Below are 24,279 nucleotides of genomic sequence, written 5' to 3'. Positions count from 1 at the left end.
GTCTCTCTGTTTCCTCCTCCTACTCATCTTGCTGACTGTGCTCCCCTCTCCCCACTCCCTCCTTCCGCATGTGCACACTGTGCTCCATTCCCTCCTCCGCTTCATCCATCTGTCTCCTCTGCTTGCTGTCTCTCTTCGTCTCCTCCTCTCCCTGCTGTCTCTCCTCCCCTCCTTGCTTTGCGACCCTATAAAAGCTGAACCTTTGTATGGAAACATACCTAAGCCTTTTATATTTATATAGATTTTATCCTTAACTTATTCTTATCAGTCATTATGTTACATAAGGGGTTAATTCTATACTGTATATCCCAAAGCGGCCGTCATTCAATGTAATTGAACACTGCTTGAAAGACCCTTTTGGAGTATATATAATTACCTCCTTATTTGTTTAGAGACTCAAATACAGAATACAGTACTATATTTCAAATACACAGTTATTAGGAAATCACATGCTTTCATTTATTAAGCATAGTAAAAGGAGTTACCATCCATCACTGACACCTGGGATCATTTCTGGGGCTCTCCCAACATATTTACATTACAAACACCTGTACTGGAAGAGAGGTCTTGGTTGGAGTTTGCCGAGAAGCCAACACATTCATTTACAGCAACAATATGTTTCGCTTACGCTGCTGCGCACGGGATATACTTCCCATACAAGGGAGCCCATTCCGGCTGCTTTAGTGTCAATAGCTGCGGTATTGCAACATGGGCAACTGGTATATAGAGCAGAATGAGAACTTATTATGGTTATATTATTGGGATACGTGGGCCTTTCCCATTCTTTGATTTCATTTCTCCCGTCTTACACCATCATTGAAACTGGCAGGTCAGAGCCGGCATTATCCTTACATGCCAAAGAAACGTGTCAAATATTTCTGAAATGCACTACGTAAGACTGAAAGGACGATATTACATCACTGTTTGTCCACTGTGTATCACTGCCATGATGTAACTGCTTGATATATTTCTCTAGTCCAGAATCACAACATGCGTCACCACAAGAATCTACAACTCTCTAACATCGGGGCGGGCAACTCCAGTCCTCAAGCCCCCCCCACCCCCCCAACAGGTCAGGTTTTCAGGATATCCTTGCTTCAGCGCAGGTGGTGCAGTCGTTGACTGAGTCCCTGGTTGCGCTACCTGTGCTGAAGCAGGGATATCCTTAAAACCTGACCTGTTGGTGACCCTTGAGGACTGGAGTTGGCCACCCCTGTATTAGACAGACCCAGTGCAGACACAGACAAGTTGCTTTGACAATGCCTTTTTAGATCAGGGGTGCGCAAATTGGGGTGTGTGAAACTTTCGGGGGGGGGGGGGGGGGACACAGCGCTTACAGAGGCCCTGCGCTCTTCCCCACAGCATTTAAATTAAATGAGGTCTCTGCAGGTCCCTTACCTCGTCTCCGGCGACTTCTGCCAACGAGGTGCCATGGCAAAGCAGTGTCACATGATGCCGCGGGGTCAAATGGCAACGTGACGTCACATGACACCAGAAAAAAGGTCGGGGGGGAGGGGGGTGCGAGCAGGCAGGTGGCGCAGACCCCTGCTGAATACCATGATAACTCCAACTTTCTGTTGGAGATGCAAATTATTTACATTATTTTCATATTCCTAAGATTTTTGGTGATTCCTTTATCAGACAGTCAGCGCCACCTAGTGGATCAACAATGACATGTTCTGATTCACAACAACCCATTTGGTGATGCCATACATGCAAATAATACAATTCAGTAAAAGTGAAAACATTCAGGTCATGTTACTCTCTGTAACCACACGGTATAAATACAGTGCTATTTGCCAAAGTCCATCGCTCTTCAACCTCAAGACTCCGTCCAGGTGTTAAATAATGGTGATTTCAAAGGAGCACTCCCAGTATACACACTGCAGACTGCCTCGGGTACCGAGACATCCCCTGATCATGGCGTTCAGATAAAATAGCAACAGATCCTTTCTTGGATCTTCACCAAGGTCCCAGGAAGCACCGAAACGCTGATCCTACTTTAAACCTTCACATGTTTTTCAAGAACTCTGGAGTGCGGGTATTAAATAAGCCAGACAGATGACATTTTCGGCAAAATGGAGTGATCCTTTTAAGACAAATATTATTATATATAATATAATGTTGGAAATCCATATAAATAACAGCTGGAATCTACTACATTGTTAATGAGACTATATTGGACTACTGCTGAGTTGCTAAGTACAATTCCGAGGCATTCTGCAGTACATTAGATTTGTTTCTTCAATTTAGCACTTCCCCTGCATCAACTCCCTTTAGTCATCCCAGCTGAGATTAGTGAGTGTGTCTCATGCCTCAAAGCATCTCATCTCATCTCATCCCAACCTACAGCTCAGTGGAGACAGAGAGCATCTTCTGAAAAGCCAGTGTTACTAAGAGCACCATGAAGACAATTAGCTATCTGACTACTCTGTATGCTTATTTCTTGCTCGTACAACTGGTCAAAACATCCGTTATCGCAGAAGACCAAAAACAACTTCATGAAGTATCACAAAACAAGAGTATATTAAACGTGGACAACCATGAAACGGAAACAGCCACTTCGGGTCATCATGTGTTCAACATCTCATCTAGACTGAAGGTCTTCTCCATGGATTACCACCATGTCCGCATACCATTCGAGATAACCTTGTGGATAATGTTAGCATCATTAGCTAAAATAGGTAAGGAATGCAGGTGACTTATAGACGGTGTACCTTACCTTAGCTCTTAGAGTTACATTTTATGTGTTTTGCGTTCCGATGCAAAAACAATATATATATATAGAATATATCTTCAATTACCCACATCTTACTTCAACTGTACTGTATGTGGGGGGTGGGGGGGTGGGGGGTTGAGGGGTGAGGGATAGACGAGGTGTCCTGAAGATTTCTGTGATATTTATTATTCTTTTTTTTATAAAGATAAACAGCTTTTATTTCTCATTCGAGTCGTTCCTTCTCACGTTACCATTAAGACTTAATACAAAGAGTCGCTGACACCTTTCACTATATATGTTTACGTTGTTGGCTTAACCCTTTTACTGCCTGCGGGCCAGCAGGGCATTGGAAATCTAAGTGCATCTGGAATCTAAAAGGTTACATTAAAACTCCAGTTCCACGTTGTTTAAAAAATACTATTCTTTCAATAGTTTTCACTTTGCTTTTCGCTTTTTTCAACTTCAGGAAAACACAGATATAAATATGTTTATGCAGTAGAAGAGCATCCTATATAATGCCACGTTGTTGATTTTCTAGGAAATGCCATATAAATAATCCCCACCTCTTTGGAATCACCGCAGCGTTTCTGCTTCTAACTCCAAATCAAATAAAAGCCCAAATGTATGGTTCACACAGTGGAGAGTTGTTCTTTTGGAAGTCCGGTTTTCGGTCTAAACTGGAAACGCAAAGGCATACAGTATCTTACACTGCCAAACACGCGTTACGCATGTTATACAAGGTGTTACTGTACATGCATCATTTCCCTCATTATTGCACATCCAATTTGTATTCATATATGGGACTGTGACTTTATAACCTATATTGCAACATATAGTCTCACATCGCATTGCTTTGTAATGCGCAGTAGGTTCCCTCTGGCTTCAAAAAGGTTACTGAGTAATGAATTATTATTTAATACAGACACATTTGAGGAATTCTATTCTGTTTGTTACTTTACATAGGGGCACAGCTTGAGATGAGAAAAATAAGAATAATAGTGATGTATTATTAATAATAATACCGGCTGCAAAGTCGCTCGACAAAAATAATATTGATTGGTTTAAGTGCTGCAGTATTCATGTATTCCCTGGTGTAGGTCTGAAGTACACAAGCTGCAGAAGGGTTTCTATGGCCGATTCGATAGCAACTTGTACTAGAATAAGAGTTTTTGTGTAGGAATGTCAGTGTGTGCTTTACTCCAGGGGTAACCAACTCTAGTCCTCAAGGGACACCAACAGGTCAGGTTTCATGGATGTTCCTGCTTCAGCACAGGGAGTGCAGTCATTCTGACTGAGCTACTGATTGAGCCAACTGTGCTGAAGCAGGGGTATCTTGGAAACCTGACCTGTTGGTGACCCTTGAGGACTGGCATTGGCCACCCCTGCAGCACTGTGCTTAACAAATACAGGCACAATGACTCTTTATAGGGCTCGCCTGATGTACCAGGCTGAGACGGTAACTTTGATTGAAATGGGAGTGGAGACCACCTCACCCTCCGTTTCCAGCATCAGGGGGACCAGTCGCATCGTGTGTGAAGTGCCTGATGTCCGGTGGTCTCTCGTACCCCCGGACCTTTGGCACTGTAAATGTTAATCTTCCATTTCATGGGGATAAAGTTTTGTTCCCATAATCATTGGCGTGACGAGTCCCCTAAGCAGCCCCTAATTCAGAGGGGCCCCCGCAGGTGTTTATAAACAGAAATAACACGCATATAAGGCCTTTGTTGATGAACAGTGGTTAATGACATCTTTCATTTCCAACTAGGGTTCCATCTTTCTCACAAGTTGCCCTCCGTTGTGCCAGAGAGCTGTGTGCTGATAATTGTGGGACTCATCATGGGAGGAGTGATTTATGGGGTGAAAGACAAATCTTCCCCTGTCATGAGCAGCGATGTCTTTTTCCTCTACTTGCTGCCCCCAATAGTCCTCGATGCCGGGTACTTCATGCCCAGCCGGCCATTTTTTGAGAATCTTGGAGCCATTCTTTGGTACGCTATTGTTGGAACCATATGGAATGTGTTTGGCATTGGCCTCTCTCTTTACGGGATATGCCAGGTGAAGGTTTTTGGCCTGCAGGATATTTCTCTTCTTCACAATCTTTGGTTTGGAAGCCTCATTGCAGCAGTGGATCCAGTGGCCGTTTTATCGGTGTTTGAAGAAATTCATGTTAATGAAAAGCTTCATATTTTGGTATTTGGAGAATCCCTCCTAAATGACGCTGTCACTGTTGTAAGTCTATTATCATATTACATTATGAATTTTATTTTATACAGTCATCTATGTTTCCCTCTCTTTTCCCTACAAGCGTACAAATAATCCCAAATAAATGGAAACCCCACAGTTGCACAAGTGTGATAGCATTAACGCATGAGACAGAAAGGTAGTGGCACTGAAATGCTTACAAACCAATTATTCTTTATATGTTATATATCACTTTCAGATTCCTTTTACAGCTCTGCCCCATTATAACGCCATCCGTTACAACGCGAATCCGCTTATCACGCGATCCAAGCGGGCTCCCAATTTTTGTATTTATGAATACTTTACAGCACGATTACAGTTATCTTAAATACTTTATTGTACAATACACACAATTGTGCATTATTTCTAACGCGATCCGCTTATAACGCGATGTGATTCTTTGGACCCCAAGCACAGCGTTATAAGGGGGTTGAGCTGTATTTGGCATATCTTTCTGTCCATCAAATTATATAATTATATGACAATGAGTCCTGTTCCGTTTCTCTTCTGACCAAATCCGTCCACAAAATCGCAGAATGTCACCCCCGCCCCCCTAGAAAACGAGCAAAAAGTGCATGGCAGCCGTTACGTTATTGGGGCGCTGGAGTGCCTGACCCCACGACATGGTGGCTACGTTATGGGGCCACCAGGGGTTAAATGGGAAAGTGACTGTTATTACCATTACATTTCATACATATTCCGATTACCCAATTTCTACTAAATACAATTTACGTAAAAAGATCCGTGCTTTAAATGGCCTGATATAGCGTTAAAGAAGTATTGTATATTTATCTTCTAATCAAAAAGGATGCAGATTCTGCCACACCACAAGGGCTGGTAGGCAGCCAGACAGGCGGCTATGTAGAAAATGCCCTCTGTTTTGAAAACAGCAGACCAGTGGCGGATTTCACATTAGGCCCGGTAGGCTCTGGCCTAAGGTGGTAAAATTTTGGGGTGGCAGAATTTGGTGGGCGGCAGGCGCGATCGGCGCGGCCCTGGAGGAGGAGGGCGGAACCAGGTAAGTGCCTAAGGGCGGCGTTTTTTTTAAACCCGACACATCAGACATATTGGCATATATGACAACTAACAAAGCTGTGTACACCGAGAGATCTTCAGGAAGTAACAGGCTAGGATCCCATTCACATAGCAAGATTTTAAGAATTAGCCCGTTAACTTGTTTGAATGTCTTAGACTCGGCTTTCGATTCAGATTGCAAGTTAATTCGTTTGAGAATTCGATCTTACATTCAGAACTCGAGTGAAAATCGAACCAAAAAAAAAAAAAAAAACCCAAAAAAAAGGTTAATTCTCTGATATTTTTTTCCATTGTTAGGCTGTTTTTTCATTTATCTTGATATTTTAACCCACACATTTTTTTTGCAAAAAAGTAAAGTTTTGAAAAATGTGACTAACATTAGAAAAAATTAGATTTTTTTTGCTAAATGTGCTTTTACTAAGTTTGTCAACCGCAAACCAGTAATGTATTGTAAAACCATATATTTCTCCATCTCTTAATCATAGTCATGTGAATCTATAGTACATTGTTTATGTAATAAGAGGTAGGACATACTGAAACTAGAGATGCGTGACGCTTTTGTGCTATGTTTCAGTGAGATAAGTTGCAAGTTAGTCAGAGCATGGTCAAAATGTGCCAAGCATTTTAATTAATAGTGCCAACTGCCATCCAGAGCCTCAAATACGGCTTTTACTGGAGAGGTCGCCCGGGAAATCGCTCGCGAATTGTAGCTGAGCTGCTGCTCATTGGCAAAGCAATAAATTGATTTTGCGAAACTTTTTGGGACGGATCCTATAAGTCTTCATAAAAAAAATAAATCGCAGAGCCGTTTACGCCGCCTGTTTTTTGAGCGTTGCTATCACGGTATTCAGAAAGCCTCGATTACCTGTGATAGCAAAATTCCCAAAACGGGCGAGTAGTCGGCGACATGGTGATCACCTCTCCGAAAAGGGCTTACCCGACGATTTCTTTCAGCTGCAGAGAGAGCCGCCTCTCCCTGCGCAAATCTCACCAGCAATCGCAACATTTTAATATACACTGTAATACTAGTGTAGATGAGCAGGGGGTCTCTGGAGCAGAACCGCGTTGATTTCAGTTCTAGGGACCCCCTGCTTCCCGAGATATAGCATATGTAGTACTGAGAATGAACCCCACAATGTCCGGTGCTCCACAACCACACGTACGACTGGGCGTTGTATAAACAAGCAATCTCTGGCCAACACAATGGTGAAATGGCAACCTTACTGACACTGAAGCAATATGAGAATAAAAGTTGATGAGGAGGACGGGAAACAGACTAAATACCTGGGTGGGGGGCTAGTGAGCAGGGGACAGATAGAGACAAGATGAGAAGCAGCCGTAGGATGCCCCTCTCGTGTACTCATGGATACTATCACCTGCTGCCCTTACCCGACCTGGTGTCTTCACTGCCCGTGTATTCCTGCCGGTCCCAGCTGCATAAGCACCGCGCTTCTGAATGACGTCATCGCCAGGAGTAAACTGCTATGCTGGGACTGGTTACAGCGTGCCATGTGCTCCAGCGCTCCTTGAAGTCCCAGAGGGGGGCGGCCCCAGGCGCTCACGCTGGAAGGGAGACACGGCTCCCCAGTCAGGAAGTAGTTGCCTGCGTGCTCCAGCCAAATGGTAGTAATAGAAGAAAAGTGTATAGGCGGTCACTGCAAAACGGAACTCAGCCAAGAAAAATAAAATAAAATCAGCTTTATTAAACTTGAATGCTGCACATCACAGAGAGCACCTCTGACGCGTTTCGTCCCGTCGTCGGACTTTATCAAAGAGTAAAAAGCCTCTCAACACGGGTTTCTTTTGTAGGCAGATCCCTTTCAATGACTGGTTTAAAAAAAAATCACAATCAATGGTAGGCTATCAACTAATCATGTTGATGGGCCATGAAAGGAATGTTTGTTGTCTAACAAAAAGGTAAACCAGTATCTAGACCAAAAACAAACAACACACATATATATAAAAGAATATCAAAGTGTCAAAAAACATATAAAAATTAAAAACAAGAACAAGTGATGAGCAGCATCAAAAACATGAATACATGTTAAACCAAAAAATACACATATGGATTTATAACCCAATGGAGAAATGCAGAAACTGTATATAACGTATAATGTTATCAATTATCAGTATATTGATATATGTTAAGGAAATAATAATAACATACCGATACTTATGATAATATATCAGAAAATATACATTAAAGTTAAACAATATGTGGGAGAGCAATCCAAAAACCTGTAGAAGAAAGGCCGAGCATGCATAGGTATATATGAGATATATGATGTAATATAATGTATATGATATGATGTACCTAGAGACACACTCCCAAGACTCCCCAAAACCACTAATCCTGAAGGAAATGTTTCAACTCCCAATCAAGGTTAATACCATGTGGGTGGAGAGTATTGAGAGTGTATATCCAATACATCTCTTGTTTGTTGAGAACATTTTCCCTGTTGCCACCTCTAGGGTGGCAAGATATATGTTCTATTGCTGAGAAGGAAAAATTATTAATACTGCCTTTAGGACATTGAGAAAAGTGTCTAGGCACAGGGTGATTTAAATCTCTCTTTTTAATCAACCGTACATGCTCGCCAATTCTGACTTTAAGGGGCCTTGTAGTACGGCCCACATATTTATGTCCACAACCACAATATTTATTTATTTATAAAAATGTTTTACCAGGAAGTAATACATTGAGAGATACCTCTCGTTTTCAAGTATGTCCTGGGCACAGAGTTATAAAAAATACATGGTTACGATAAAAGAACAGGGTTATACAGGTAATTCATAGACATTTCATGGACAGATAAAGTTGGAAAATTGGGTACAGGGGATAAAGGGCTTATGTTTTTCAGATAGAAATAGAGCAGCTTTAACATCAACTATCATCAGCGAACGGCAGCAAACGGCTCACGCCCTTTGGACATAAATAACAAAACTGATGTTACAATTAAGAAAATTCCTTATATAATATTTTCTGAGGTTCTCATTATATGAAATATATCTGGTCTGGACTGCGTATTGACACATAGAACATTTGCCACACTTAAAAAAACCTTTTGGTATACTTTTGACATTAGGGATATTGGATCTAGAATCACACATACTAGGCGATAAGTGAAAGGCCAAAGTTTTGACTTTACGATAAGAAAATCTAGGACCACTTTGTAGAATATTACGAATGCCCTTGTCCAACAACAATGTATGCCAATGTTTTGATATGATGTTACAAATTTGTTGCGAATGAGAATTGAATATAGTAATAAACAATGGACTCTTCGTATTCTTACGCAAATTTATTTATGGGTTTTTGGGAATCACGTTTTATTTATCACAGTCACAATTAATTTCGTCAAAATATCGTCTATTTTAGGAGATACATTGACGACCTGATCTTTATCTGGAAAGGGGACGAAAATTCACTACTTTCTTTTATTGAATATCTTAACACCAATGATTACAATCTTAAATTTACTTTTGAACACAATATCAATCACATTCATTATTTAGATTTATTCCTGTATATTGACGATGATATGAATATACAGACAGACATCTACAGGAAACGAAATTCCAGAAATACACTTCTTAGCACACAAAGTTGTCATCCACGCTCTCTGATTAAGAACATTCCAGGAGCACAATTTGTCAGATTAAAAAGACTTTGTTTGGACAATGAAGTATTCTTGTCTCGGGCAAAAGAGATGTCTGATAGATTTCTGGCCAGGGGTTATTCTGCCAAAGATATAACTACAGCATTCGCCAGGGCAGATGCTATGGATAGAGGAACACTTATCTGTAAGAAAAAGAAAAAGTATTTACCTAAAAGAGAGAGAGATTTACTATCATTATCCAATAATACAAAGAGTCCATTGTTTATTACTACATTCAATTCTCAGTTGCAACAAATTTGTAACATCATATCAAAACATTGGCATACATTGTTGTTGGACAAGGACATTCGTAATATTGTACAAAGTGGTCCTAGATTTTCTTATCGTAAAGCCAAAACTTTGGCCTTTTACTTATCGCCTAGTATGTTTGATTCTAGATCCAATTTCCCTAATGTCAAAAGTATACCAAAAGGTTTTTTTAAGTGTGGCAAATGTTCTATGTGTCAATACGCAGTCCAGACCAGATATATTTCATATAATGAGAACCTCAGAAAATATTATATAAGGAATTTTCTTAATTGTAACATCAGTTTTGTTATTTATGTCCTCTATTGTGGTTGTGGACATAAATATGTGGGCCGTACTACAAGGCCCCATAAAGTCAGAATTGGCGAGCATGTACGGTTGATTAAAAAGAGAGATTTAAATCACCCTGTGCCTAGACACTTTTCTCAATGTCCTAAAGGCAGTATTAATAATTTTTCCTTCTCAGCAATAGAACATATATCTTGCCACCCTAGAGGTGGCAACAGGGAAAATGTTCTCAACAAACAAGAGATGTATTGGATATACACTCTCAATACTCTCCACCCACATGGTATTAACCTTGATTGGGAGTTGAAACATTTCCTTCAGGGTTAGTGGTTTTGGGGACTCTTGGGAGTGTGTCTCTAGGTACATCATATCATATACATTATATTACATCATATATCTCATATATACCTATGCATGCTCGGCCTTTCTTGTACAGGTTTTTGGATTGCTCTCCCGCATATTGTTTAACTTTAATGTATATTTTCTGATATATTATCATAAGTATCGGTATGTTATTATTATTTCCTTAACATATATCAATATACTGATAATTGATAACATTATACGTTATATACAGAAGGAATATTGGGGTAAAGGTCCCTCCAATTGACTAGTGCTACAGAGCATTATGTCCACATATTAATGAATTGCTGCATCCGGAATAAAATGAAAATAAACAGTAGAGCTGATGTGGATTAACCCCTAGTTGGGACGTGGTCTGGCAAGACTATAAAGGGTTGTCCGGGGGAAGTCCTAAGACCCACCTAGACCCCATGCATAAGTCCTGCAACTCAATCAACCAGTGCACCTGGGGAAGCTCCAACTTTCAAAGTAGTATCAAAGTACTCACATATATCTTTAATTCATCCGTTTTTCGTGTGCTCCACGCTGTATGAAGATGCAGGGAGAAATCACCGTCACTGATGAGGAGAGTGAGACAGCGGGCACGGCCGCACAGCAAAAATGGCAAAGGCTGGACTGTGCTATAAAGTAACTTTATTAAAGCATGGGTTTTAAAAAAACAAGAGGAGGTTTGACACCCCCCCCCCGCGCCTCTTACGCGTTTCACCCGCTATGTCACCCCTCCTCTTGTTTTTTTAAAACCCATGCTTTAATAAAGTTACTTTATAGCACAGTCCAGCCTTTGCCATTTTTGCTGTGCGGCCGTGCCCGCTGTCTCACTCTCCTCCTCAGGGACGGTGATTTCTCCCATACGTTATATACAGTTTCTGCATTTCTCCATTAGGTTATAAATCCATATGTGTATTTTTTGGTTTAACATGTATTCATGTTTTTGATGCTGCTCATCACTTGTTCTTATTTTTAATTTTTATATGTTTTTTGACACTTTGATATTCTTTCATATATATGTGTGTTGTTTGTTTTTGGTCTAGATTCTGGTTTACCTTTTTGTTAGACAACTATGATTCCTTTCATGGCCCATCAACATGATTAGTTGATTGCCTACCATTGATTGTGATTTTTTTAAACCATTCATTGAAAGGGATCTGCCTACAAAAGAAACCCGTGTTGAGAGGCTTTTTACTCTTTGATAAAGTCCCACGACGGGACGAAACGCGTCAGAGGTGCTCTCTGTGATGTGCAGCATTCAAGTTTAATAAAGCTGATTTTATTTTATTTTTCTTGGCTGAGTTCCGTTTTGCTGTGACCGCCTATACACTTTTCTTCTATTCCCGAGATATAGGCCCCGTTATGAGGTTCCGGTATCTCCTATGCATTTAAATGTCTCGCGTCACGTGACCGTGGGAATAAAATGCATATGAGATGCCGGCACCCCATAACAGGGCCTGTATCTCGGGAAGCAGGGGGTCCCCGGACCTCAAATAAACGTATATCTGCTCTGGAGACCCTCTGCTCATCTACAGTACACTAGTAAGAAAAATTATATTAAAACAGCTTCATTACCTTAGTGGCTAGCTGCTAAGGCAATGAAGGGGTTAAACCTCAATAGCCTGTTTCTTTGGGCAGAGGGAGTGGATGAAGGGGGTAGTAGTCCCAGGGTGGGTGGTTAGGCCTGCCTGGAAAGTTACGGGAGGAGTTAACCCATTCACTACCATAATGGTGGGAACTGCTATGGTAATAAAGGGGTTAACCAGTCCAGCTACCCCCTGGAAGGCCTAAACTTCCATCATTGGGGCTACTACCCCCTTCACACAATTCTTCTACCCCTACGTTTTCTATTGATTGTTATTTTTTCAATTTCTGTTTATTGTTTGGATTAAATTGTTTTGAATTTGGATGGCTTGTTTTTAGTACATGTTAGGATTGGTTAGCGTTTTAAATTAATTATTTGTTTTGCTGGCTACTGGTTTAAATTAATTATTTGTTTTGTTGGCTACTGATTTTATTTATTTAATTGATTGGTTGGATAGATGTTTATTTATTTTTATTGTTATGTTTTGGAATAACATAATTGGAATTCTGTTGCTGTTTTAGTGATAGATTAATGTAATTGATGTGTAGTTGAGGCTTTTTAGTTCTTTTATTGTTGGGGTATTTAGCTGCTTGTGTATTTATTTGATTATTGTGTATTTTTGGCCTTAATTATTTTTATTAGGTTGCCCATTGAGTGATATAGTGGCTTATCATGCCCATATTATATGGGTATGATATACCACTGTGCCAATCAATGGGTACAGGGTGGGTATAGTGGGGCCAGGGTGGGTAGTTAGGCCTCCCGGGTAGGTAGCATGGGACGGGGGTTAACCCCTTAATTACTATAGCGGTTATTAACTGCTAGGGTGATTAAGGGGTTAGGGGTCATTAGATTTAATTTTTTCTTGTATTCTTGCTGGCATCAGAGGACATGGACCTGCAGTATGCTGATGAGGACGCCCTTCATGATGGCAGGGGTAAGTTGAACGTTTTATTTACTTTATTAATGCTGGCTGGCTAATGTTTGATTTTATAATGGGCAAATGCACTATTATCCATATCTGGATAATAGTAATTTTGCCCATTACTGTACTGTAGGTGTTTGGAGGTGGGGGGGGGGGTGGAGTTGTTGGGGGTAGAGGAGGTGGGTAGTAGAGTTGTTGTGAATTAAAATATTTATTGTGGGTAGCGAGGATGGGTGGACTTGGCATTTGGCCCTGTGTTTATACCTACAGGGTGTGTAGCGGGAGGGGTTAACTGCTAAGGTAATGAATGGGTTAACTCCACCCGCAGCCCCCCTGCAAGGCCTAATTACCCACCTATGGCCAAATACCACCTTCACCCACCCCCGATACCCACAATAAACATGGCAGTGGTAGTTAACCCTTTCATTGCCTTAGCGGTTAGCCGTTAAGGTAATGAAGTTGCCTGTAAAGGCATTTTTATTGCATGGGATTAATGCCGGGGGTCTCCGGTGCTGATATTAATGGGTTTCAGCTCCGGAGACCCCGGCATGAATCTGATACAGGAAAAATGCATTTTTTTTCTAAGTCCTCTATTACCACCTCTCAGCAGGTTCTCCCCGGCCTCCCGCCTTTTCATTCCTGTCGTGGGGATTTTGGGAGAAAGTCGCCATTCTAGAGCCACGAGGCTACTAGAATTGCACGAGTTTCAGAACCTGCCGATAAGTGGCTTATCGCCGCTCACCCGGCGATCTTTTTTTGACAGCTGAAAAAAATTTGGCGATTCATGCCTTTATCGCCCACTTACAGTATCGAGGCTTACTGAACAGCAGTTGTATTTTGGCCGATAAGTGCTCGATAAGTGGCTTATCGAGGCTTATAGAATAGGCTCCTTAGTCCTTAAACGTTCTGCAAACTGGTCACAAAAAAAAAAAAAGAAAAGTTTTGAAAAGTTTTGCACATCTCTAACTGTATCAATGGAATAAACCTTTTTAAACAGAAAGGATTTATGTACAAGAATGTATCCTCTGGCAGCGCATCAAACTTTTATCGTCATTAAGAGCAATCTGTTGTTAAAGTGTTTTCCATTGAGTACAAACAGAAGCCTCTGATGACTAACAAAAGCAACGGGTTACAGTATATTGTGCCAGTGTTTTAGATTCCCAGCTGAGTTTGAAGGCCATGATATCCATTGTTTTGGCAGAGATTGAAGCCCTTTAGGATGAGATATAGTATTAGAGAGATACTGCATGGAAACGATGGAGGCAGACTTTTACAAATATAGGGCCTCATGCAGAGAGCATCGTTATTTCGAAATTCGCCATTTTTTGTTCAATTTCGCGCAGAAACCGGCATAAAATGGCGAGTTTCGAAAAACGCGCCATTTTGTTTTTTCTATTACTAAAACTCGCCTCGCGGCTGGTGAGAACCTCCATCTCGCCATTTTTAAAACTCTCCGAATGCAGAGAGGTGCGAACGGCATGTAGCGGCTGTTCGCGCCAAGAAAATGGCGCGATTCTCGCATTTTTGCCGCGCCAGGAAAAGATGGCGCTCGCCGCCTATAGTAAAGGGGAAAAAAAGGCGCGAATTTGTTTTTACACGTTTCTGAAGCGCGCATCTCGCCAATTTAAACTCGCCACACGCATCCATGTTAAACATAGCAGAATTCGCACTTTTCTGCATATGGAGAATAAAACTCTCCAAAAAAGCTACTTTTTATGAAATTCGCCAATTTTAAAATTCTATGCTCTCTGCATGAGGCCCATAGTGCTTTGGAGGGGTTTTAGTGGAAGGCTGGAACTTCGAAGTAAAGCTATCAGAGGAAGGCATAGAAGGAAAGGTAATGAACTTTGAAATGACCGGTGTAGCCTGACTCTGTCTTTTCTGGGTACTTATAGCTGCAGTCTAAAGGCAAACTTGTTTTAGGAAAGGGAAAAGTCAAATCATTGCAATTTGTGCAGTACATCTGTAGTAAACATGAACCTCTGGATCTATTGTATACACTCTGTATGTGGTTTAGGCTTCGTCAGCATGTTTGATCTTTTGAAATTGACAAAGCAATAATAAGCAAATATTACAAAAATAGATGTTTAACGGTTAACTGACTATTTTCCTAATGAGATTTTATGAAAAAGAAACCTCTGGGCAGGACGCGGCAGAAATAACAGTTATTGGACAATGCAATTTACTGAATGTAAGAATATAGGCATAATACAAGGTTGTATCCATGGATAACTACATTAGTTTAAAATACATCATTATTATAGTGGGCACACAAATTCACCAACTCTATTCATTAGCTCTTTTCGGTGTCTTTCCAGAACATCTGCATTGTTTTAGTGTTCACCCTCTTCTCTGGCCTGTTGTTATCAGTCACCAAACCCTCTCCTTCTCCCCACGCCTCTGCCACCCCTTTCCCTTCCCCCTCATCATTTACCATATTGAAATTCTCTTGCTCTCTGCAAAACTTCTCTCTTCCCTTTGCACTATTAAATTCTACTTTTCCTTCTATGTGAAATGAATTTAAATCTAATTTTTTTAATTTACTGAATTGTAATTAAGTAATAATCCCTGAAGAACAGGGCATTACTGGCCAATAATGCCCTGGCTGGAAGAGTTGAAGGTCCGAGGCGAAGCCGAGGGACTTTAATCCAGCCAGGGCATTATTGGCCAGTATTGCCCTGTTCTTCAGGGATTATTACTATTATAGGCTAAATGTAGGCTTATTTAATAAATAATAGACACTTTTGTATAGTTAAATAGATTTCTTTATTAAAATAAAATGGTAAATACATGAAACCACCTTTCTATACGCTTACACTGCAGATATCTATATCCACACACTGCCGCCCCCTGTGTACACACACACACACACACACACACACACACACACACACACACACACACACACACACACACACACACACACACACACACACACACACACACACACACACACACACACACACACACACACACACACACACCACAGCACCTCTACACACACAAGCACACCACACATACTGGAGCTCTAGACACACAACACAGCACCTCCTCTACACACACAACACAGCACCTCTACACACATAACACAGCACCTCTACACACACAACACAGCAGCTCCACACACACGACACAGCAGCTCTACACACAAACTCTGCTGCCACACACACATGCTACACCCATAAACACTGCTGCTGACACTGACACACACACACACACACACACACACACACACACACACACACACACACACACACACACACACACACACACACACACACACACACACACACACACACACACATCAGCTCTACACACACACACAAACTGCTGCTACACATACAACAGCACAACACACACACACACACACACTGCAGCCACAATAAAAAATGCAGCCACTTACTAAACTTTGCACTCTTCCCCCCACCTCTACACACAACACAGCACAACACACAACATTGCACCTCTACACACACAACATACACACACACACAACATTGCACCTCTACACACACAAACTGCTGCTACACACACATGCTACACCCATAAACACTGCTGCTGACACTGGCACTGACACTGACACACACCTCTACACAGATATACAACACAACAGCGCACACACACACACACACACACACACACACACACACACACACACACACACACACACACACACACACACACACACACACACACACAAACTGCAGCCACAAACAAACTGCAGACAGCCACTTACTTCTTTGCAGACTCCCACCCTTCCCCCTCCCCCCCCCCCCAATTCAACTGAATCTGCTCAGAAAATCTGCCAGTTCGGGAGGAGTCAACCCGTGGCTGATACGTCCTGACCAATCCCCTGCCCTGTCTCAGAGCTGTTACTTCATTCAGACTAATCCCCTGCCCTCCTGCCCTGTCTCAGCTGTTCTGAAAGCTGATTGGCTGGAAATAAACACATTGAAAACTACACATTGCAAGCTGCTTAAATTCCGGGCATTACTGATTTGATAATGCCCGGAATTTTAACCAATCAGAGAGCAGGGTTTTCAATAATGCCCTGAATTTGACTGCTTTAGCCTATAATAGTATTTAATTCTATTTGACATGGCCTGTGTTCTTATACTGGCATAGAAGTTTGGTAAAAATATATTCTAAGAGTATCTGTATTTATGTTATAGGTGCTGTATAAGCTGTTCGAAGCCTTCGATAAAATGACAGAAATTCAAGTAGTGGACATCTGTGCTGGAATTGGATCCATTTTCGCAGTTGGCATTGGAGGAGTGTTGGTTGGCCTTGCGTTTGGATTTATAGCCGCCTTAACGACACGTTTCACGGATAATATCCGTGTCATCGAACCTCTCTTTGTTTTCTTATACAGCTACTTCTCCTACCTCACCGCGGAAATGTTTCACCTTTCTGGTATTGTGGCGTAAGTATCTCAAGAACCAACGCTTCCTTTATTACCCTTTCATAGTTACCATTATAATGTTATACAATTATAATTATAATATTTATCACAGCATATGGATAATAATAATTTGAATTGAATGAACACAAAATGGTCAGATCCTAAGGTTTCTCTAGGTTTTTTTTAATTTTTTTTAAAGAAATGAATGGCTATTCCATTTAAACAACGCAAAAAAGGCGCTAAGTATTAATGAGCAGAAAGTGACATGAAATTAACGATCCATTTAATTCAATTCAGCTACAGTACCATGTATCCATTTGGTCTCAGTGCATACGTGATTCAAGCTTTGCCTGTTCTCCAAGTGTCTTTACACTTGGAGAGAATTACGTTGATAAATGGGGGGGTTGGGAGTGTCTTTAGCAAGAAATAGATTGATTCATTTATATTCGCAGCACGTTTAAAAAAACAAGTTTTTCACTTCACAATCATCAAGGAGAGAAAATCAAATATAATACTGTGAATTCCTTTCAAAGAGCAGAGTCAAAACTCCAACCCGCGTAACACACACACGCGCACGCACACACACACACACACACTTTCATTGGAATTTATGGCATTTCTGGGAGGATTAACTGAATAAAGAAAAGGATTAATCGGCACACAATGGAACAGATGAAATCGGAATTTTTTTTGCTGGATATGAGCCAGTTTTTAAACTTAAAAAACAACTTTCAACTTTGTTTAACATAGGAATTAGCAGACGTTTATGTATGAATTTACAGTCAGGGGGAACGTTATCACAACTAAATGTGGATACTGTAGGTTTGGTACCAACATTCCCCTTAACTTTTTAAAACGCTGTTAATCTGCTTCTCAAAGCTGGAGAAAAGACAATGCAAATGTCTCGTCATCGCTAGAGAGGGGCAAAAGTATAATCTTAATCCACGTTCCCCAATGTGTTAACTTGTGCACTTTTGTGGCTGAGGATAAAGTTTCATACATACATATGAGACTTAGACAATTGTGAACATTTTACTTAGAAAACATGTTGACACCAAGAGGTAGATCCTCCGGAGGCCATCACCGTGACGTCTCACATGCTAGGACACCGTGATTCTCGGCAGGCCCTCGCTAGGCAGCTATTTATACCACCTGACCTTCCAAGACCTATAAGAAGGCACCTCCCCCAGCTATCTGGGATTCATAACGGCTTTGCTAGCTGGAGTAAGGTTGTGTTGCTTCTTCTGCTGCAGTACCTAGAACTTACAGATGGAGACAAAGTAATTTACTTTAAGAAATCTCAGACTTAGCTGGACAAGTTGAATGAAAGTAAAACATTTTGATTGTTAACGCTTCATTAGTTCACCATGAGAAATATACTTGTGAAATAAACGTTTATTTTTGCAAATTTGATGTAAAATGGTCCAGCACTGTTGAAATGGTTAAGTGGACAAACGTAATTGAAATATTACTGAATTACAACATTATATCACATGCCGGATAAATTGCAGGGTCAGGATAGCAGAACCCATTTGATCTGAATGTTATCATCGCGGTATTCCATCAGCCGTCCCTAGACATTAAGAACCAATTTTCTTTTCAAAACACTTCAAAAATGAGCGTTAAAGGTTATTTGAGCGTAGATTGACAGTAACCTGATGACAAGTCTAACCAAGTCTTTTAATAATAACATTTCGATCTTTGCGGCTTGCTCTGTGTGAGCAGAATTTGTGGATACTTTCTTACACACAAATATATGTGACTAATTATCCCTTCAATCATGACAACTGTGTGACATTTTACACTTCCTAATGTATCTCTCGTGTGGTCAGTACCGCTACTCTTAAAGGTTCCGGCTGAGCAGATGGGGTGCACTGTTCGGAAGTCTCAGTAAGAATGAGGTTCTAGGAGCTTTTATACTTACCAGAATATTTCTTTTTATTGAACATCCAAGGGTTAACAGCAACGTCCCTTGTTAGATAACCAGGATCTCACTAGCAGGGGCACATGCTTATATTAGGGTGGGCTCCCCAGGGATGACATACAACTTGACCGTGGAGGCCGGTGGACTGAAGATAGCTGCCCACAGCTGTAGCCACAGGCACTTGTCCCTTTATGACAGGCTTTCTTCCTTTGTCCTAGTCACACCCACAGGGTGAAGTCCTACAGGCTCAGCTGCCTGACCTGTCCTTGTGGGACTTGGCACCTCCTGGTCAGGAAACCGTGTCTCCTAGATCATGGGATCCCTTTGCTCTTTATAACCTTCAATGGCTTTACATCTCACCAGAAGATTCTATAGGGATAGAGCCATATTTAACCTATTATAACCAGGGCCACACATATATATTTAATATACAGAGGAACTAAAACGTAGCCACTGGATTTTATAACAAAGAAGCGATACGTGACTGGTGTCCACCATTTTAAACACTCTCCCTGAATCCCAGGAGTCTTGAATGACCTATCCTGTACCCACCTCAAAAGGACTGTGTAACAGGGACTTATCTCTGTTAAAGCAACTTGCCTCTAATCCAGCAGTGTGCTGGTTAATTGCACATCAGCAATCAACCAACTCCACCTGCCTAATCACAGCTCTGTCAGAAAAAGCCTGCTCTGAGACACAGGAAGAGGATTCCTTAGTCTCACAATTGGGGCTGACCTAGGAAGGACAGATGTCTTGAGCTGCAAAGAGACTGCAGGCTGACAGCAAGACAAAGGGGACAAGATTTCTAAACCTGGATCCTGATATTTCTATAGCACACAAGGGTGCAGACCCAGGAGTGCAGAGAGGCTTCCCCTACAGCTACAAGAAACAGATAAGACTTTCTTATCGGACGGTTATATATCTGTATATATGTATATATATTTGGGGCTGGTAATTAGCTTAGCTAACCACCCAGTTAGAGAGGGCTGGACTACATGTGTAGATATTCTCCAAAGTAGAGTATGTTTTCTTTTGCTTAATTTGAAGAATTTTGCTGTGTTAAAGGTACAGGCGCAATAAAGCCTAATTTACGTTTCACTTTAAACGGTCTCCATTGCGTACCTCTGAACACGTCTCTTACAGACTGCAAGGTAATAATCGCCATTACTCAAGACCATGCCAAGCAGAAAATCCTGAGGCCTTTTCCAGACAATCAGAACAGCAATACATTTTATCCTCTCCACTTTATGAAAAGGTCTCTGAATGTATTAAAACCACTTTACATTAGAACCAGCACTCAAATCTGCTTTCCTTTGCATTTGTTGTAATGGTGTCCTTGGCTAATGGCCGATATTGTTTTTTTTAATTTTTGTTTTAGGATTATTGCCTGCTCTATGAGCATGAAACGCTACGTGGAGGCCAACATCTCTCAAAAGTCGTACACTACAGTTAAATACTTCATGAAGATGTGGAGCAGTGTCAGTGAAACCCTGATTTTCATCTTCCTTGGTGTCTCTACAATTGGAGACAATCACGAGTGGAACTGGCCTTACATCTGCCTAACTGTTATCTTCTGCCTTTTTTGGAGAGCATCAGGTAAATATATACAGGGGATGAAGAATCACGACTTCAGCAAGCCTGTTCCTGGAATGTAGAAGCTTCGTCAGACCCAGCATAAGACACTGATGAAAATAGCCCCAATCTTCTACTCTGTGGGACAATTATGGAGGAAAAGACTTCTCCGTTATATCAAGAAGTATTCACTTAATGATAAGATTAGGCAGTGCTCATGAAAGATGCCTCAGTAGAGCTAACCAAACATCTAAGATGAGCATGTGATACATATTTAAAATATATACATATGGTATAATATAAAATAGTTGAAACAAATTATATTTCCAGAATATGGTTATTCCATATCACTTCAAACCATAATACCGATATATAATCTAAAGAAAGCATTTAATACTACAAATATATGAATTCTTAATTACAACTAGATGAGGAAAGATACCAAACTGCATGGTACAGGGGTTTGCCCCATTAATGGCAATCTGTTCTAATGAACCTGCAGGCTATAGAGCAGGGGTGTCAAACTCAGTCAATGACTGCACCACCTGTGCTGAAGTAGGGATATCCATAAAACCTGGCCTGTTGGTGGTCCGTGAGGACTGAGTTTGACACCCCTGCAATTGCGCCTTAATGACCCGGTGCCCATCTATTACATAGTTACATAGTAGATGAGGTTAAAAAAAGACATATGTCCATCAAGTTCAACCTATGCTAAAATGTAGATGACAGATACTTTATCCTATATGCGTACTTACAGTATAATGATCCAGAGGAAGGCAAACAAAAACCCCAGTGACATATCAACTAATAATATCTCATACGGGAAAAAATAAATTCCTTCCTGACTCCAAATATTAGCAATCGGATTACTCCCTGGAACAACATCCTTCCCATGTATACTTATTTGGTATATCCCTGTATACCTTTCCTTTCTAAAAAGATGCCCAACCTGTTTTTGAACAAATCTATTGTATCTGCCATCACAGCCTCCATGGGTAATGAATCCCACATTGTAACTGCCCTTACTGTAAAGAACCCTTTCCTTTGTTACTGGTGAAATCTCCTTTCCTCCAGCCTTAAGGGATGACCCTGTGTCCTTTGTACTGCCCTTGGGATAAATAGTTCTTTTGAAAGCTCCTTGTACTGTCCCCAAAGATATTTGTATATAGTTATCATATTCCCTCTTAGACGCCTCTTTTCTAACATAAACAAATCTAATTTAACTAGTCTCTCCTCATAAATCAGATTATCCATCCCCTTTATTAATTTTGTGGCTCTTCTCTGCACTTTCTCTAGTTCCATAATGTCTTTTTTATGGATTGGTGCCCAAAATTGTACTCCATATTCAAACTGTGGTCTTACTAATGCTTTATAAAGGGGCATAATCATGTTTACTTCCCTTCCATCCATTCCCCCATTAATGCAAAATAAGATCTTGTTTGCCTTTGCAGCTACTGCATGACTTGAATTTATGTATGTCTTTATTTATATAGCGCCATTAATGTACATAGCGCTTCACAGCAGTAATACACGTGACAATCATATAAATAACAAATAATACAAATAACAGATCATGGGAAGAAGCACGTTAGACATAAAAGTGACAGTTAGAAAAATGTGTCCCTGCCCTGAAGAGCTTATAATCTAATTGGTAAGTAGGAAGAATGTACAGAGACAGTAGGAGGGCATTCTGGTACACTGGCGACACACTTTATTCGAGCTTGGCTAGTCCCACGAATTCGGGTATACCCGGGTGTATTGAGGTTTGTGACTGTTTTCTGCCCGAGTGCATTGAGTTATTTTCCAAGCAGGGATTGAAGCATTTTATTCCCGCTGGCTGCAATACTGCACAGTATATATATATAAACTGCATTACAATTCATGAATTTATGCCATCTGGTAGACACGCGAAGCATTGCAGCCTATTAAATCCTAATCATTATCATTTAACAGATCAGCCGCCCATCAGCCAGGCATGAACCCAGGCTGGGAAGGCAAATGCAACGGGGCTTGTCAGAGGTTAGGAGTGGCGCATTCCAGGTATCTGCCAGGTACATACCGGGTATTTGCTCGAATAAAGTGTGTCGGTGCAGTAAGTGCGTCTACAGGGGGCAAAGGTTTATGTATCAGGTGTATAGTATCAGCCAAGGAGCTACTCATATGCTTCTTTAAGCAAGTGTGTCTTAAGGTGGGTCTTAAAGGTGGATAGAGAGGGTGCTAGTCGGGTATTGAGGGGAAGGGCATTCCAGAGGTGTGGGGCAGTCAGTGAGAAAGGTTTAATGCGGGAGAGTGCTTTAGATACAAAGGGGGTAGAGAGAAGGCACCCTTGAGCGGAATACAAGAGTCGGGATGGTGCATAGCGAGAAATTAAGGCTGACTTTGTACACTATTGCTAAGCCTGCTGTCTACAAGCCCTCCTAAATCCTTCTCTATCAAGGATTCCCCTAATGTATCCCCATTTAATTTGTCGCCTGTTTATTCTTGTTTCCCTGCATGTGAGTAGTTGACATACTAATAACAAGCAGTAAATGAAAATGCGTATTATGAATCTTAGACAGTGCTATAACTTTTGAAGACAACATGTTTTCCAAAGATTTATTATCATCACTAGAGATTATTATCTTTAATTTGGAAAACTCATGAATACGTCGCCTCACCGGAAATCTCCAACTAAAGAGATTGTTACCACCATCTTTTACAAACGTAGTGAAAGATGCTTATAAGTATTGGCTAGTACTGACTAGTATTGTTGAGTAATAACAAAAGAAAGGGAGTATGTATTTTTGAGTTGACCCTGCAAATTGCCAAAGAGCCTTTACTCAAATATATCCCTAATTTGCAAATGTCTTTGAAGTATCATGAATAAATTAGCAAATCTTATCCACCTCTAATCATCGCAGAGTTATAAGTGATCTGTCCATTATTCTTGGGGAACAGGTAATGCGTTTCAGCGTTCTTTGTGCCTAATTAATGGCATATTCAAAAAAACTTGGCTCATGACTTTTTAAGTAAACAAGAATCTGAATTGCAATCAGTAGTCAGTTAGTTTAAATAAAATATTCTGTTTGTTAGGGTTCACATCATATAACTTTGTTCACAGGACGTATTTCATGAAAATACAATTTGATTAATAAATTGTATTTAAATGCAGCAATGCATGATAAAATACATCAAATATACAGGTAAACCCCATTATAGCGCGGTCCTGGGGGTCCACCCCGAGACCACCGCGTTAGTAACGGGGTCGCGCTAATTTTTTAAAAAAAATGGCCGCCGCATGCCTGATCGGGAGGGAGGGAGTGAGGAGGGAA

At 40.9% G+C, this 24,279-nt stretch overlaps 1 protein-coding gene across 2 annotated transcripts in view; it reads left to right on the top strand.

The window, feature by feature from the left end:
* Positions 1–2,055: 2,055 nt before the first annotated feature.
* LOC142467332 (sodium/hydrogen exchanger 2-like) overlaps positions 2,056–24,279 on the top strand; it is a 64,447-nt gene continuing 42,223 nt past the window's right edge. The window contains exons 1-4 of one of the 2 annotated variants that reach the window (XM_075572891.1): positions 2,056–2,684; positions 4,485–4,948; positions 17,243–17,493; positions 20,775–20,992. In XM_075572891.1, coding sequence (XP_075429006.1) covers positions 2,405–2,684; positions 4,485–4,948; positions 17,243–17,493; positions 20,775–20,992 — 1,213 coding nt within the window. In that variant the 5' untranslated portion in view covers positions 2,056–2,404. The remainder of the gene's footprint in view (positions 2,685–4,484; positions 4,949–17,242; positions 17,494–20,774; positions 20,993–24,279) is intronic. The other variant, XM_075572890.1, reaches the window with a different exon arrangement.

Source organism: Ascaphus truei, chromosome 16 (assembly GCF_040206685.1).
Source record: "Ascaphus truei isolate aAscTru1 chromosome 16, aAscTru1.hap1, whole genome shotgun sequence".
NCBI classification, from domain to species: Eukaryota; Metazoa; Chordata; class Amphibia; order Anura; family Ascaphidae; genus Ascaphus; species Ascaphus truei.
The sequence above is the reverse complement of the archived record's forward strand: the minus strand, read 5'-3'. Positions and strand labels throughout refer to the sequence as shown.